Source organism: Mastomys coucha, unplaced genomic scaffold (genome assembly GCF_008632895.1).
Source record: "Mastomys coucha isolate ucsf_1 unplaced genomic scaffold, UCSF_Mcou_1 pScaffold9, whole genome shotgun sequence".
NCBI classification, from domain to species: domain Eukaryota; kingdom Metazoa; phylum Chordata; class Mammalia; order Rodentia; family Muridae; genus Mastomys; species Mastomys coucha.
The window spans coordinates 20,733,610-20,747,036 of NW_022196915.1; the positions used below are offsets into that span (position 1 = coordinate 20,733,610).

Sequence of the window (13,427 nt, forward strand, 5' to 3'; positions counted from 1 at the left end):
AGGTGGTGGTGGTGGAGGTAGTGGTGGTGGTGGAGGTAGGGGTCTTGCCCTCAGGGCCCCTAGAAAGAAAGATGTCTTTCTTTTTCAGTACCTGGATGCAGATTTGTCCCATATAGCTAGAACTTGTACCCCGAAGGAGGAGGAGATAGAGCAAGCCCTGAGCTTCTTTTTTCCACTGGGAACAACTCGGTCTTCCTCTGCCTGCCAGTTCAGGCAGCTGAGTCCTGACCTCCATAGTCTTCACTGGGAGCCTAAGGCTCCAGGCTTGAGAGGACAGGAGTGTGCTCTTCCTGAGCTGTGCTCCTCTTAGCACCTCTGTGAGTGAGACAAAGTGCCACCATGTGTATGGGAGCTGCAGTGTGTTCTCCGGTGGACAGAAATAAGCTGGGGCAGTGTGGTGGCAGGTGTGGCACCCTAGTCATTGGCTCTAGGCTGCTCTTGTCCCTCCCCATGTTGTGGAAGAGTCGGAAGCCTGCTGTGCTGAGGGGTGAAGGGAGGAGTGCTTCCAGGTTAAAAAACAAAAGCAAAAGCCACCCAGCTGTGCAGCCCACCTGCTCTTAAGCACAGGAGCCTTGCTATCAGGACAACTGTGACAAGCCCAGGTAAAAACATGAGTTGTCACTCTTCCCTTGCTGTGGCTGAACCAAGGTGACAAGTGTCTCCAGACATCAGCTTAGCCACTGACCTGTTAAACTGTGGGCCGTCCTGTGCAAATCTGCCACATAAGAATACGTGTCAAATGTCCAAGTACTAACCAGGTCTGTCATCCACAAGAAAACCTGCAGAATCCTAACCTGGGCCCATAGGGGCTCACAGAGACTGCACCGCCACCCAGGGAGCGCACATGGGACAAACCTAGCTGGATCTTTGTGATCCCATCCTAAAGTGGGAGCAGGGGCTGTCGGTGGTTCTGCTGTCTGCCTTGGGGTCCCTTTCCCCCAACTGGACTGCCTTGTCTAGCGACAGCGGGAGAAAGTTAGCCAGGTCTTACTACAAATTGATATGCCAAGGCTAGTTGATATTCAGGGAGGCCTCCCCTTTTCTGAAGAGAAATGGAGAAGGAATGGATGGGGTGGGAGGGGGAGGATTGAGAGGAGAGGAGGGGGAGGAAAATGTAGTTGGGAAGTAAAGTAATTAATTAAAAATAATTATAAAATCAAAATTTTAAATTGTACCTACTGTGGACTCAGAGGCAACTTCATTAAAGCAATTTTTCATAGTTGAAGAAGGAGGAGGAGGAGGAAGAAGATAAAAAGGAGGAGGAAGAAGAAGAGGAGGAGGAGGAGAAGGAGGAGGAAGATGAGAAAGAGGAAGAGGAGGAGGAGCGGGAGGAAGAGGGGGAAGAGGAGGAGGAAGAGGAGCAAGAGGGGGAGTCCTGTCACTTCCAGGGGAAGCCCAAGGCTTCCTGTACCCCAAATGAAGCAGAATTAGCTGTTTGCTTGAAATCACACCAAAGCCAACCTGTGAGCTACAGAACCTGAGGAGGAACCTTGTAAAGAGAGTCTTTAATCAACTACCCAGAGACATCTGAAATGTGTAGAGAACAGGAATGAGGGAGACCTGGGCCCCTAGGCAGATATGCAAATGAGGAAAAGGTGGAGGAATCCTGCCCATAGAAATCACCCACCAGCTGTCCTCTCTGTATCCTTTCTGTATTGGTGTCAGTGTCAGGGAACTGCTCCTGTGCTGTTAGAAGACCTTGCTAAACCCCAGAGTGATGGGGAAGATGAGTGAGGATGCAGAAGGAGGTGCTGGCCTCTGGCCCTGTATCTGAGACAGTCCAGCTCCCATGAGAAACTCTCTGAGATGGTCAAGGTTCATTCTCAATGGTACCACAGGTATCAGGGAGGGAGCCAGCCCCTCCCTTGTACAAAGAAAGCCCTGGCTGGGCTACAGTGCCCATATTGATTGAGGAGTGCATGAGATCTCAGAGCAGAAAGGTTTCAGCTGAGTTGGCCTAGCTTGGAACAGGCAGGGACTCTCTCATGGACTTTGGACTTGTCGGGTCAGGGATCACAGTAAGACTATGCAATCCCCCTCCCGGCTCCATTAGCCTAGAAGCTCAGTAACACAAGATGAGGATTTGCCCCCCCTACAAGTCCCCCAGGTGATGGTTCAGACACTGATGCTGTTTCATAAGGGCACCTGAGAATTCCATCTTCAGGGTAGCCCTCTGTGAAAGGTGAGACCAGAGAGAACACAGCACCCTGCTTTTCCTCACTCCAACGTGTATATGTTGTTCTTGCAGACTCCTACCAAGTAAACATTAGCGGACACGGGTTTAATAATACAAACAACATGAAGCAAGTTATTTGTAGATTCACCTTCAGTGACTCCAGAGTCGTTGGTAAGTAGCCCCTTGCTTGGTATCTCTGGGGGTACACTATTACCACACAGCACCATTTCCCTAAGTGAGCCAAGCCTTCTGTTTTTGCTGACCATGCCCAACAGGCACGGGAGAGTTAAAAGCAGCATAGGCCAACAGGAAAAGACCTAAGCAGCATGCCTAGCCATTTCTCCCTTTATCCAAGTGTGGAGAAAGAATAAACCCTTCAGCTCCCAAAGACATCTAGAGGCTGACATGACACTGGCCTGTCCCCCCTGCAGCATCCATTTACCCTGTCTTCCCGAGAGCTGAAGGCCAGAACCTAGAGTCTACAGGTGGAACAGAGCAGCAGTCCCCAGACTAGGTCTAGAAGATGCCGAGAAAAGCCTTTCTGGGGAAGGCCAGAATTTCATCACAGGGAGAGCAGGGACTGGGAAACTGGAAGCCTAGCCAGTGGGTACCCAGCTCAGCTCTTGGCTTTTGCCCCAGCTCAGTGGACCAAGAAGAAAATGTCTGTCAAAGAGTGAGAGTCGTCTTCTGTCCCAGTTACAAAATGCTTCTCAGGCTCCCAAAGCAGGGAAAGAAAAATATCTCTGTTCCCTTATGAGCCTTCTCCAGCTCTGTAAACAAATGTCCACCCAGCCCTCTTCCTGGGTCTAACCTTGGATGTCATTCTTGGTGCCTTCATCCTATCCCTGTGCCCAGTCCCCCAGCAAGCAGGTCATGCTGCCTTCACGTCAGAGCTGTATCTGGAACCTTCCTATCCCCTGACAGATCTACCTCACTAGCAGCAAAGCCTAAGCTTCCTCCCAGGGCCCACAATTCCTCACTCACTCCCTATCTCCCTCAGCAATCTAGTAGATTCTGCCTTGGTGCCTTGGCATTCGCCATTCGCCTTTCACTTCCCCCAGAGCCCCAACCCTCAGATCATACCCTGGCCACTCCTAGCCCAAATAGCAGCAACTCACGCAAAATCACTTTGAGTGGATGTGGTACACCAAACACAAGTACCAAGAAGTATACCTGGTCTTGAAGCACGCACAGCCCACTCTCAGTAATTCATGACCCACAGGGTCTAGCTCCCTAACACTCTCATCACAGAACATCTTGAAATTCCAGGCAAGGCATCATTTCATGTGTAAATACTTCCATCTCTTTAAATAAGTCGTCATCCTTCTAAAAGAAGGGGCAAGCAAGCCGCCCGAGCATCTGTCTTTCCTGTAGCATGCCCCACTGCTCTCTCTGCTCAAAGCACTCTGTACTCTGACCTTTATGTCCTGTGTTTCTACTTTTGCTCTCATCCCTCCAATCCCCAACAAATGAGGCCTGGGATGTAAGTGCCCTCACTGTGTGTGCCTGCTGAGTGTGGTTCAGCGCTGGGCAGGTGTCCTTGAACAAAAAAAAAAAAAAAGAAAAGAGGCAGTGGGGAGTAGGCAGTCCTCAACCAGGGTCAGCTCTCAGCCAGGGCTGACAGTGGAGAAAGGACATCCATGTTGATAATCTTGTGTCATTTTCTTTTAGATGAAAGTCCCAGTGATGTGAATGAAAACAGTATAACCTGTCCTGGACCAAAGATACAGCACACTGGAGAGTAAGTGCTCCTTGCTGGAGGCCTTAGGAGAGTCCAGTGGTCAGTGTTTATCAGAGTAGGGAGGCCTTAACGGGGAGTTTAGTGGTCTGTGTTTGCCAGCTTGGGGAGAATCTGGGGTGTCCCCTCTGCTGTAGAGCAACTGTCTTCCATATGTGGGTTCGATTTCCTTTCCATATGTCCTGTTAGTGACCCTGGTGGTATTCAGGAATACAGACTCTGCTGGGGGCAGGATGCAGAAGACAATGGGTTGAGGGTTCAAACCTGCATTTGAATACCTCCCCGGTTCTTAAGCTCCTGGCCGCTATGACATGCAGGCCTCTTGTGACAGTGCTCAACTGTCACCATCACTGCAGAGGTTGACTCTTTATGCTTTGGGGAGTAGTTTCTCTGCCTACCTGTCCACTCTCAGGGAATCCCTGCGATAGAATTTCAGCATCATTACACTGAGGAATGATGTGTGCAACGGTTTGAGCAAACTAAATCTCCAGGGCTCTTCCCATCACCCAGTCTCTTTTCTGTGCATTAGGGATGTTTCTCTTCAAGTCAGTCTGAACAATGGCATCTCCTTCATTGGGAACAAACTCATTATAACCAGTACCAACTGCTGGAGTACTAGGGTAAGTTCCCAAAGAGGAGGCCTATCCACATAGAGATCAAAGGACAATCCCAAAGGGGCGGTGTGGGGGAACCCAAAAGTAGCAGTGAACACTATGTTAGCTAGTCTGCAGCAGTTTCTAGAAAAGCCACCTGCAACAAGGATGTGTCTCTCTGCCAGAGATTGTCTAGGACATGTAGGTACACAGCCCTCCACGTGGATGTCCCAGGCCCAGGAATCCAGTGTTTCTACCAGCAGTAGCCAAAGATGTGTGCCAGTGAATTGGATCCCCAGCAGCTGATATGGACCCAGATTTACTCAGGCCTCACCCCCCACATCCCCCCACCAACCTTCTTGATGACCCCTGTCATTTACAGTATCCTCAACCTCCAGCTGTGTCCCCTCTCCCTAGATGCCCCTCTGTGGGCTTACTATCACCAGCAGGGCATCCTCTCCCACTTTGATAGGGTGAAGCTGTCAGGCATGTGGACTGCTCAGATCAGCCAGGGCCCCTGAGGAGGAAAGTGCTGCTCTTCAAGTACAACCTCTCTAGTTCCACATCTGTCTTCCAAGCGCCTGAGTGTAGTTTAGTGTGGGAGGAGTATGCCCAGGAGAAGGAGCTTTATGTCCACTCATGACTATTCTTAAGTTCCTATCAAGTTTCAGAGGGAGGAGAAGTGAGCTTCTTGTGAGGAGTTGGGAGGCACAGAGATCTCGATGCCTTAGAAGGTGGACCCTCATCTCCAGGCCCTACCTCTTTAGTAGCTCAGCCGCCTGGCCCTTTCCCAGGGATCTCATCACCTACAGACTAGTATACTGTGGCCAAGGCCACAGTGAGAACCGCCATCCTCAGACCATAGAAGATCTTGGGTTCGGATCTCTTAGATTCCGAGCTGGGAACAGAGGAAAGGTAGGCTGCTCTCTGAGGACCAGCCTGGGCCGCTAACCCCACTGTAGCCCATTGTGGGGAGGCAAGCTGGGTGAAGAGAGCTTGTGTACAAATAGGAAGCAAGGGGTGGACACAGGGAAAGAAGCCACTGGTGCTATCAGCCACAGGGAGGTACAGCCAGAGACACAACCAACCAGCCACTGAAAAAAGACCCAGACAAAGTCAGCGCTACTCCCAACCAGGCATCACAACGTGCCACGTTCAACTGGACCTGGCTGATGTTCCTGCCAGTCTTGCTGGTGACTCTACTCTTGCTGTGCTGCAGTTGGAAGCTTTGCATAAAGGTAAATCCCTGCAGCCCACCACCTACCCCTTTGCCCTGGCACCCGCACACATGTCCTCCCTCCAAGGATCAGTGTCATATGCCAGCACTATAATCCAGCCTGCTGGTAAGTTACCATACGTTCCAAGGTCCCCACATCATCCAGGGGAGGCACAAACTCTTAGTATTAAATACCCAAACTCTAGACCAGCCTGGGTTCTAGGAAGCCTCCAGCCTAGCTGACACAGAAACTCAGTTTGAGATGCTTGGCCTGTGAGCTAAGGCTGGCTCCAGAAAGAGACCATCCAGCACCCTAGACCAGGGCAATTGTGGATCAGCTACACATCCACAGAGTTCATATGGACCAAACCTCATAGGTGTCTGTGGATGTCAGGACAGGACCCCTCATGAAGGGCGAGTGACCCCATATGCAGTGTGATGCCTATCAGGCAAGATTAGGAACTCCTAGGGCAGACCTACCCTTCCATTCATGATATACGGGGGTATATCATGTACAGCTCCACACTGGACTGCAAAGGGAGGGAGACAAAGCAGAGCCATCTTCCCCCATCAGGAACTTCAGTCACTGTTCAGGATTGAGGGTGAATACCAGTCATTAAGAGATGGAACCAAGGATGACAGTAGCTATAGCATCCTGGGGACAGGGTGGGAAAAGACAGAGGAGCCGGTGAACTAGGATGGAAGGAACCCTCCAGAGAGCCAGAGAAGGAACAGGATAGTGGCTCTGGAGACAGCATGCAGCACAGAGCTGTCAGGACCCATCTCCTCCCAGGGGCACAGTGAACAGAGAAACCTGGGGACTAAACTAAAGAGAGGGTGAGGAGATTGCAGGAGGTATGGGGAGTCTGAAAGACTGAGCTTCTGCCCAGGGAAAGAATGAGTGTGAGCTCTGCCTTGGGTGGGGCTGGGACAGGTGTGCAGCACTTCAGCCATAGGCCTCTCCAGGGACCGGCACCTTGGTTCAGATTCCTCTCCTAGACAGGGATGTGGCTGCCTTGGGCCAGGTAGAGCCTAAAGGACATTGCACCACAGGCCCTGGGCACCCACCCAGGTACACACTCCCAGCTCATGTCCCCGCTCCAAGCCAGGGTCCCCTTTGTCTGCAGAGCCCACCTTACCCACTCCAGCCCACCTCTATCTGTTTCATGTTCCAGCCTAAGGAGCCGCCACCACCACCTTCCCCTCCCCCACAGCCAGAGAAGGTGAGTTTGGGAGGCTGGGGATGCAGGGAGGTGACACTGTACACTGACTTTAAAGAGGTGTCATGAAGGTTGAGCCCAGACTATCTCACTACTTTGGCAGTGAAGGGGGGTGGGATGCAGATCAAAGATTATATGGGAAAGCTATGGGATTCAAAATAATGTTACCCAGACAACACCATTGCCAGACTCACAACATTTCCCAGCCAGGGCTTTGGTAGCCCAGTCAAGCACCTTGGCAAACTGCTCTAGCATATGCAGCCGTCTATTGCTGAATTGGTATATTTCAGTGGCTCCTGTAGTACTCTCTGTAGACTGCAGAGGTCAAAAATGGGCTCTTAGTATATGTGTGAGATCCAGGTCTCCACCTCCAGGCTCAGAGACCTTGGGCTTCTTTTATACTTGTCTCCATCATCTGCTGGTAGGGCCAAGGGCTTCACTAAGAGCAGCCTAGAGAACCCAGGGCTGGGGAAGATCAGGATATCCTAACTGACCCTGAGCTCTGAGGGATATCCCCAGGTGAGCACAGGGACCAGATGAGGAAATGACTGTGCCTTCTTTAGGGTGGGGACCAGAAGAGGTAATGAAAGGCTGGGACAGACAGAGCCTACACCTGGGCCTGGGCTGGGGTAGAAACAGCTTCCCTGTCTATGTGGGACAGGGTTGGCTGCAGAGTAACCTGGGAGGTCTCCTCTGTGAAGGCCAGAGCACAACCTCCAGGCTAGGCTTCTGCCAGCAAGAGTGGCCTCAGGAGAACCAAGAAAACTGGATGTTGGCACTTCAGGAAGCTCAATGTCTACAAACCAGAAAGGCTTTGATTATTCTTTTCATGACTGACCTCCCCAGTAGGGATGCCTTCTGTCCACTGCATGACCTTAGCTGACTGACCCCACACTGCAGATGCTCTACAGGGGATGCTGTACCCTGCCCATGCAACTGCAACAAGACACAGACCAGTTCATTTCACTTCTAGGCGCCAGAAGAAGAGAGCCCTCCTGAATCACCACCAGCTCCTTCTCCTGCTCCTTCTCCTGCTTCTCCTCCAGCCCCATTACCTGTCAACACAAACCCTACTGTGATTGTTGCCTGCTGTGGCTGTGGGAACAGAGGCATGCAGGTGACTGGGGGATGGGCAGGCTGTGACCTCTAGGCTTAGCTGGGGAGGGCAGGCACAGCCAACCATTACCACAAAGGTCTGAGTGTGGGGGCAGATAGAGGACATGTATTGCTTTGTGTCGGAGGACACCTGGATCCCTGTCTTCCCCCAGTGGCTAGAGAAGAGTGTGCACAGAGGGCTCCACAATTGCTTGCCTCCCTCTTTTGCAATGTTCAACTGTGTCCCATCTTTGACGCCACCCTTAGTCTGAGAATGAATGAACCAAGATGTATTGGGTGTGTTATGCAAGGTTGGATACAATAAAATCAGAAAAGACCAGTCCTGGGCTACCTCCTGTCCATGGAAACTGGTCAAATACCAGTGGCCCTGGCCAGCCTAGATCAAAGCTTCTTTATAAACAAGTCAAAGAGCTTATCTAGTGGTCCTGGTGCCCTCTGAGTTACAGCAAAGAGTTACAGGCTGAAGGGAGTTGACATGTGATGTGTTGGAGCAGCGGGTCGAGTCAGAACATACCACACTAGGCCCAAACAGTTCCACATGTAAGAGTCCCACATATATATGGGTTGTGATGTAGCAGCCACAGGTAAAGGTGGGAGGTGAGCCCAATGGATTCTGGGAATATGGTGGCTGTTGCCCTGGCAACAAGTCTGTCGACCCGCCCATGTATTGCCACAGGCTTTGGATGTCCAGATGCTAACAACATGGAGGTCTTAAAGAGCTTCACTGAGTTTCTTGTGTGGGATTGAGCCCCAGGAGGCAAGTTGCCATTCCTCTGAAGCCTCCCTCCTAGGAGGTCCAGGCCACCCCAAAAAAGGGGGAAGACACATAGCAGTCCCAGGCCCCAATATGTAGCTCCTACAAGGACAGAGCAAAGGGAGAAAGAGTCCCTGTTTCCCTCCTGGTTTTGTAGTCTTCCACCCTGCTCCATCTCTGTCTGTGGTGAGCCTGTGGCTTCCTCCTGAGAGCCCTACCAGTCTGTTCCCTACCTGTGAGCTACAGAGAAACCAACTCAGGTCTCCTGAGAGGAAAATGGCTGCTGCCAACGGCTTGCCCCACCCTCTCCTTAGGGCTCAAGGAGTCTACAAGGCTGAAACCATGAGGTTCTCTACAATTAGGCCTGAGTTGTTCTGACCTCTCCAACCTTCCTCAACCTTAGCCTGGCCCATGGTTCCTGACCCTTATTGAGACATGGGCCTCTGGCCTACTTGACTAATATGGCCCAAGTTCAGGCTTGTTTCCTTCCCCCAGGCCTTCTAACCAGACAGAGCCTTCACAAACACATAGCTCCCCTGGAGGCCTCTGATTATCACCGCACACCCCTCGAACCTCCAAACTTCTCCAAAGCCAGAACCTGGCACATCTTCCCACTCAAAATACTGTTTTGTTCCCCAATTGTCCTCGATTCACTGTGTTCAACAATGACCACTCTGGACACCCAAGTCTTTAGACTCCTCTCTCGGGAGAGGATGTATTTTGTGGTCTTATGTCTATGCTGACAGAATTCTAGGTAATTGGACCCCGTGTCCCTGAGGGGCCAGCTGCCATGACATCCTGCTTGCTCACGATCACATCTGCTTTTCAGGGAAACCTGGACAAATGCTGCAGCTACTTTTACCCAAACTGCCACCAAATGCCATTGGTTTGGTGTCATCCCAAGGTGCAGGTGAGCCAGACAGAGGGAAGCCCCAAGGCACTTTCAAGTTTATGGTTTTGCAATTTAATGTGAGCCATGTAGTGGGTGTTAATTGGGACTTCTAGGTCCCCTTCAGGGAGGCAGTGTGACATAAGTTTGTAGTTCACAAAGTAAGCTGTCAACTGCTACACCCACTACTGGGATGAATAAAGGTGTCATCTGGGAATTGTTTAGGGCCGGGACTCAGCAGGGCTTCAGGACATAAAGCTTCCTGCAGGCCAGGCAGCCTATCATAACACTAGCCCCAGCTCATTTGGCAGGCTCAGTCAGCTTTCTGCATGGAGACAGTCTGGGATGTTTCACCTAAGGGGTTTTCTGCCTGAGCAAGGGAGAACCACCTAAGTGGGAACCCACTTAAGAACAGTTTGGGGACCTTGAGCCCAGCCTAGCAGCAAGAAGCTGGGGCAGCACTCAGGGTTCCTGCTCAGGCCATCTCCCACTACAGGACATGTCACTCTTCCAGAAGGCCCCTTCAGGCAGAGTCTCACCCCAGACCCTCTTTCTGGCAGTCAACAAAAGCAACAGGGATAAGTTCCTGGTAGAACAGAGGGTGCCTCTGCCTCGCTCTTAGAAACAGGGAAAGGCTGTTTCTAAGCTCCTCTTCCTGCCTGGGAATGACACCCCCCCACTCCCCACCCTCATGCCCCCCCCACACACACATGAGGACTTGAAGGGGTCTCAGAAAGTTAATACACCTGCACAGTGATGGCCTGGTCTTGAATTTAGAGAGACTGCTTCCTAGAACCTCACCTAGCTGTTTGCTTGTTCCAGTTAATTTGCATGTTTTTGTGCCCCAACAACTCATAACCCAGGAAACTGTTTGGAAGTTTTAGATTGAGCACACACCTGGGCATTATTGTAGTAGACAAAAATTGTTTTGGGGGTTTTTGCTCACCCCTGCTGGAGCTTCTTGGAGCCTGGCCCTCATTTTATCCTCACAAATGCCTCAGAGAAAACTATAACTTCCATTTAAATAGACCTGTTCTAAGGACTTCCCATAAGCTAATGATTAGCAGCTAGAGACCCTGCAAAGTTAAGAAACCTTTCAACAGTCACAGTCAGGAGCCGACCAGGCCAGCACCCTCCGGCCTGGCTCCAGGATTTTTATTGTGTGTGTGCCTCCTTCTCTGTCCTGCTGTCTTCACAGTTGGAAAAACTGAGGCATTGGCATTTAGTTTGGGACTCAGCGTGGCAAGGCTGATGGGTGATGCAGCAGTTCCAGACCCTGTCCCAGGTCTCATGGTGTCAGAGCAATGAACAGAAACATTTGGATGCTACATCTTATAGTATAAAGCGTTGATATATGCAAAATGTTTATTAATATTCACATTGCATGGGCCTTAAAGAAACCACTTAATGCCCAACATTTAGAATGTTATTTGTTCTTGAACTTCAGAAATAAACAAGATAGGAAAGAGTCCAACTATTTACAGACATATGTAAACAAACCAAATGGAAATAAGAATGTCTTAACTATCCAGAGGAAGCAAAATAATTAGGCCTGGAGAGCCAAGAGTGAATCCACCACAAACAAGCAATCGTGAGGTCCTTTGAGGTCTTTGCAGACATATTGTAAGTTCACAGAAACCAGAAAGACTGTTGTGATAATACTAAAAATAGCTTGTAGAAAATCTTTCATGGCCCCGAAGGCAGATGCCAGGTTCTTTAAGGCAACTTATTTAAAACAGTAGGGTCAAAGGGAGCTTTACTGATTCCAACTTAATCAACAATCAGAGAATTCATCTGAAAATAATAATGTACTCATGAATTTCAGGGCCCTGCAATGAGAATCCCACATCCTGTAGCAAGTTGTGTACACATAAAAAGAGACAGAATAAAGGGAAACTTTAAAGGCCAAATTAGAAGGTTCATACAAGTTACTTTGGGGCAGTAACCTTTGGCCACAAGGAATCTTAAAAGAATATGAAAGGGCCAAGAACAAAGTTGACAATGGCACCAGTTCACCTTTGAACAGGCTATTAATCGGTAGGTGTCCTTGAAGACTTGTTAAAGGGATTTAAAAGGCATTGAATCCTTAGGCATCTGGGTTATGGGTTGCTATGGAGTTGCTGTGTATAGACAGCCATGGATGGTGTCTTTTTGGTGGTCTTTGGTCAGTGTGGTCCTAGCAGTGTTTTGTGATAGTGTGTATACATAAATGAAATTTCCTCCTTCATAAATACTCAGCTTTCCCTATTTAATTTTGGTTTATATTAAGGCTTGACATAAGCAATTCCATGTTGATTGTGATTTGATTTGATTCAAAGGAGCATCAACAAGGCTGGCACTGTCAGTTGAGTCCCGATGTGTCCTGACTTCGCTGCCCTTAGTCAGACAACTTCAGCCTTTGGCCCAATTCCAGTGACATCTCTGTGACCTTTATTTTTTTATTTTTTATTTTTTGTCCTTCCTCCAGGGAAGATGTCCCAGCTTCACTGTCATGAATCCCAGCTGCTCACGGGCCTCCCGCCGCCAAAAGCTCTGCCCTTGTTCCAATAGGGATTATTTTCACCTTGCAGAACCACCATACCCCACAAGGATTGTCCTTCAACCCAATGAGGAGTGTTTCAACATCACACAGCCATGCTGTAGCCCAAACATCCGCTTTCAAACTGGCCAACAAAGTCTCCCAGTTGCACAAACTCTGTGCTCAAAGATATGCTCACCACCCAGTCAAGAGCAGCACACTTTCAACTCCCCACAGCCCTCAAGCCCAGTCAGGTATACCAAGTCTCCCGCCAGAATGCTGCCTCTGCTCCCTCCCCATACTCGACAATCTGTAGAATCCCTTTGTCACACCTATCCTTTTCCCCCAATCTCTAAAGGACTAAAATTCTAAGTTTAAGAGGCTTTTGTTTATTGCATTGGACATGTGTAGCAGGTCTTAGATTGTAGAGAGAAAGCTCTGGTTTGCTGCTGATCAGCAAGCTCCACACCTAGGGATGCTCACAGTCTGAGGTAAGATCATGTTGCATGTACCAGGACAAAGCTCTCTGGTCCCACTTCCTACCAGTCTGTCTTCATCTATCTGCAAAGGCTGGGACAAATGGGATCTTCCACAAAGGTCTCTGTGGAACAGCCCCTCCTAATCTTTAAATATTCTCCTGAGTCCCTTTCCCTAAGTTTTTTCAAAGACAAGTATATTTGAATTTTTCATCTGGATTACATGCTCCAGGTTTCCTTTTTTTTTTTTTTTGGTTTTTCAAGACAGGGTTTCTCTGTGTAGCCCTGACTGTCCTGGAACTCATTCTGTAGACCAGGCTAGCCTCGAACTCAGAAATCCGCCTGCCTCTGCCTCCCAAGTGTTGGGACTAAAGGCATACGCCACCATTGCCCGGCCTCAGGTTTCCATTTCTTAGATTCTTGAATTTTGATTGTGTTCTGGGAGGAAACAGAGCCTCTCCTGGAAGCAAGACTTCTCTTTCTAGATATGGCAGGCATTTCCCATGCCCAAGAGAGCTTCTGAACTTTACTGCATCAGGCAAACTTCACCTGTGTGCCCTCTAAATCAGACTTCAACAGGGCTGAGTGTTCAGGCACCCAGCACATGCACCACAGCTGTGTGTTCCCATAGAGACCAGGAACACCAGGATGAGGACCTAACAAAGGGCCCCAGGATCTTCTGAAGACTCTCCAGAAAGGTCATGACACGGGTTATCAGTTGTACCAAATCT

At 49.7% G+C, this 13,427-nt stretch overlaps 1 protein-coding gene across 7 annotated transcripts in view; it reads left to right on the plus strand.

Moving 5' to 3' along the window:
* Antxrl (ANTXR like) overlaps positions 1 to 12,603 on the plus strand; it is a 25,205-nt gene extending 12,602 nt beyond the window's left edge. For 6 of the 7 annotated variants that reach the window (XM_031362340.1, XM_031362338.1, XM_031362336.1 and 3 more), the window contains 8 exons: positions 2,249 to 2,347; positions 3,848 to 3,917; positions 4,444 to 4,534; positions 5,563 to 5,745; positions 6,899 to 6,946; positions 7,917 to 8,060; positions 9,643 to 9,723; positions 12,170 to 12,603. In XM_031362340.1, the coding sequence (XP_031218200.1) occupies positions 2,249 to 2,347; positions 3,848 to 3,917; positions 4,444 to 4,534; positions 5,563 to 5,745; positions 6,899 to 6,946; positions 7,917 to 8,060; positions 9,643 to 9,723; positions 12,170 to 12,592 (1,139 nt within the window). In that variant the 3' untranslated portion in view covers positions 12,593 to 12,603. The remainder of the gene's footprint in view (positions 1 to 2,248; positions 2,348 to 3,847; positions 3,918 to 4,443; positions 4,535 to 5,562; positions 5,746 to 6,898; positions 6,947 to 7,916; positions 8,061 to 9,642; positions 9,724 to 12,169) is intronic. The other variant, XM_031362339.1, reaches the window with a different exon arrangement.
* The last annotated feature ends 824 nt before the right edge of the window (positions 12,604 to 13,427 follow it).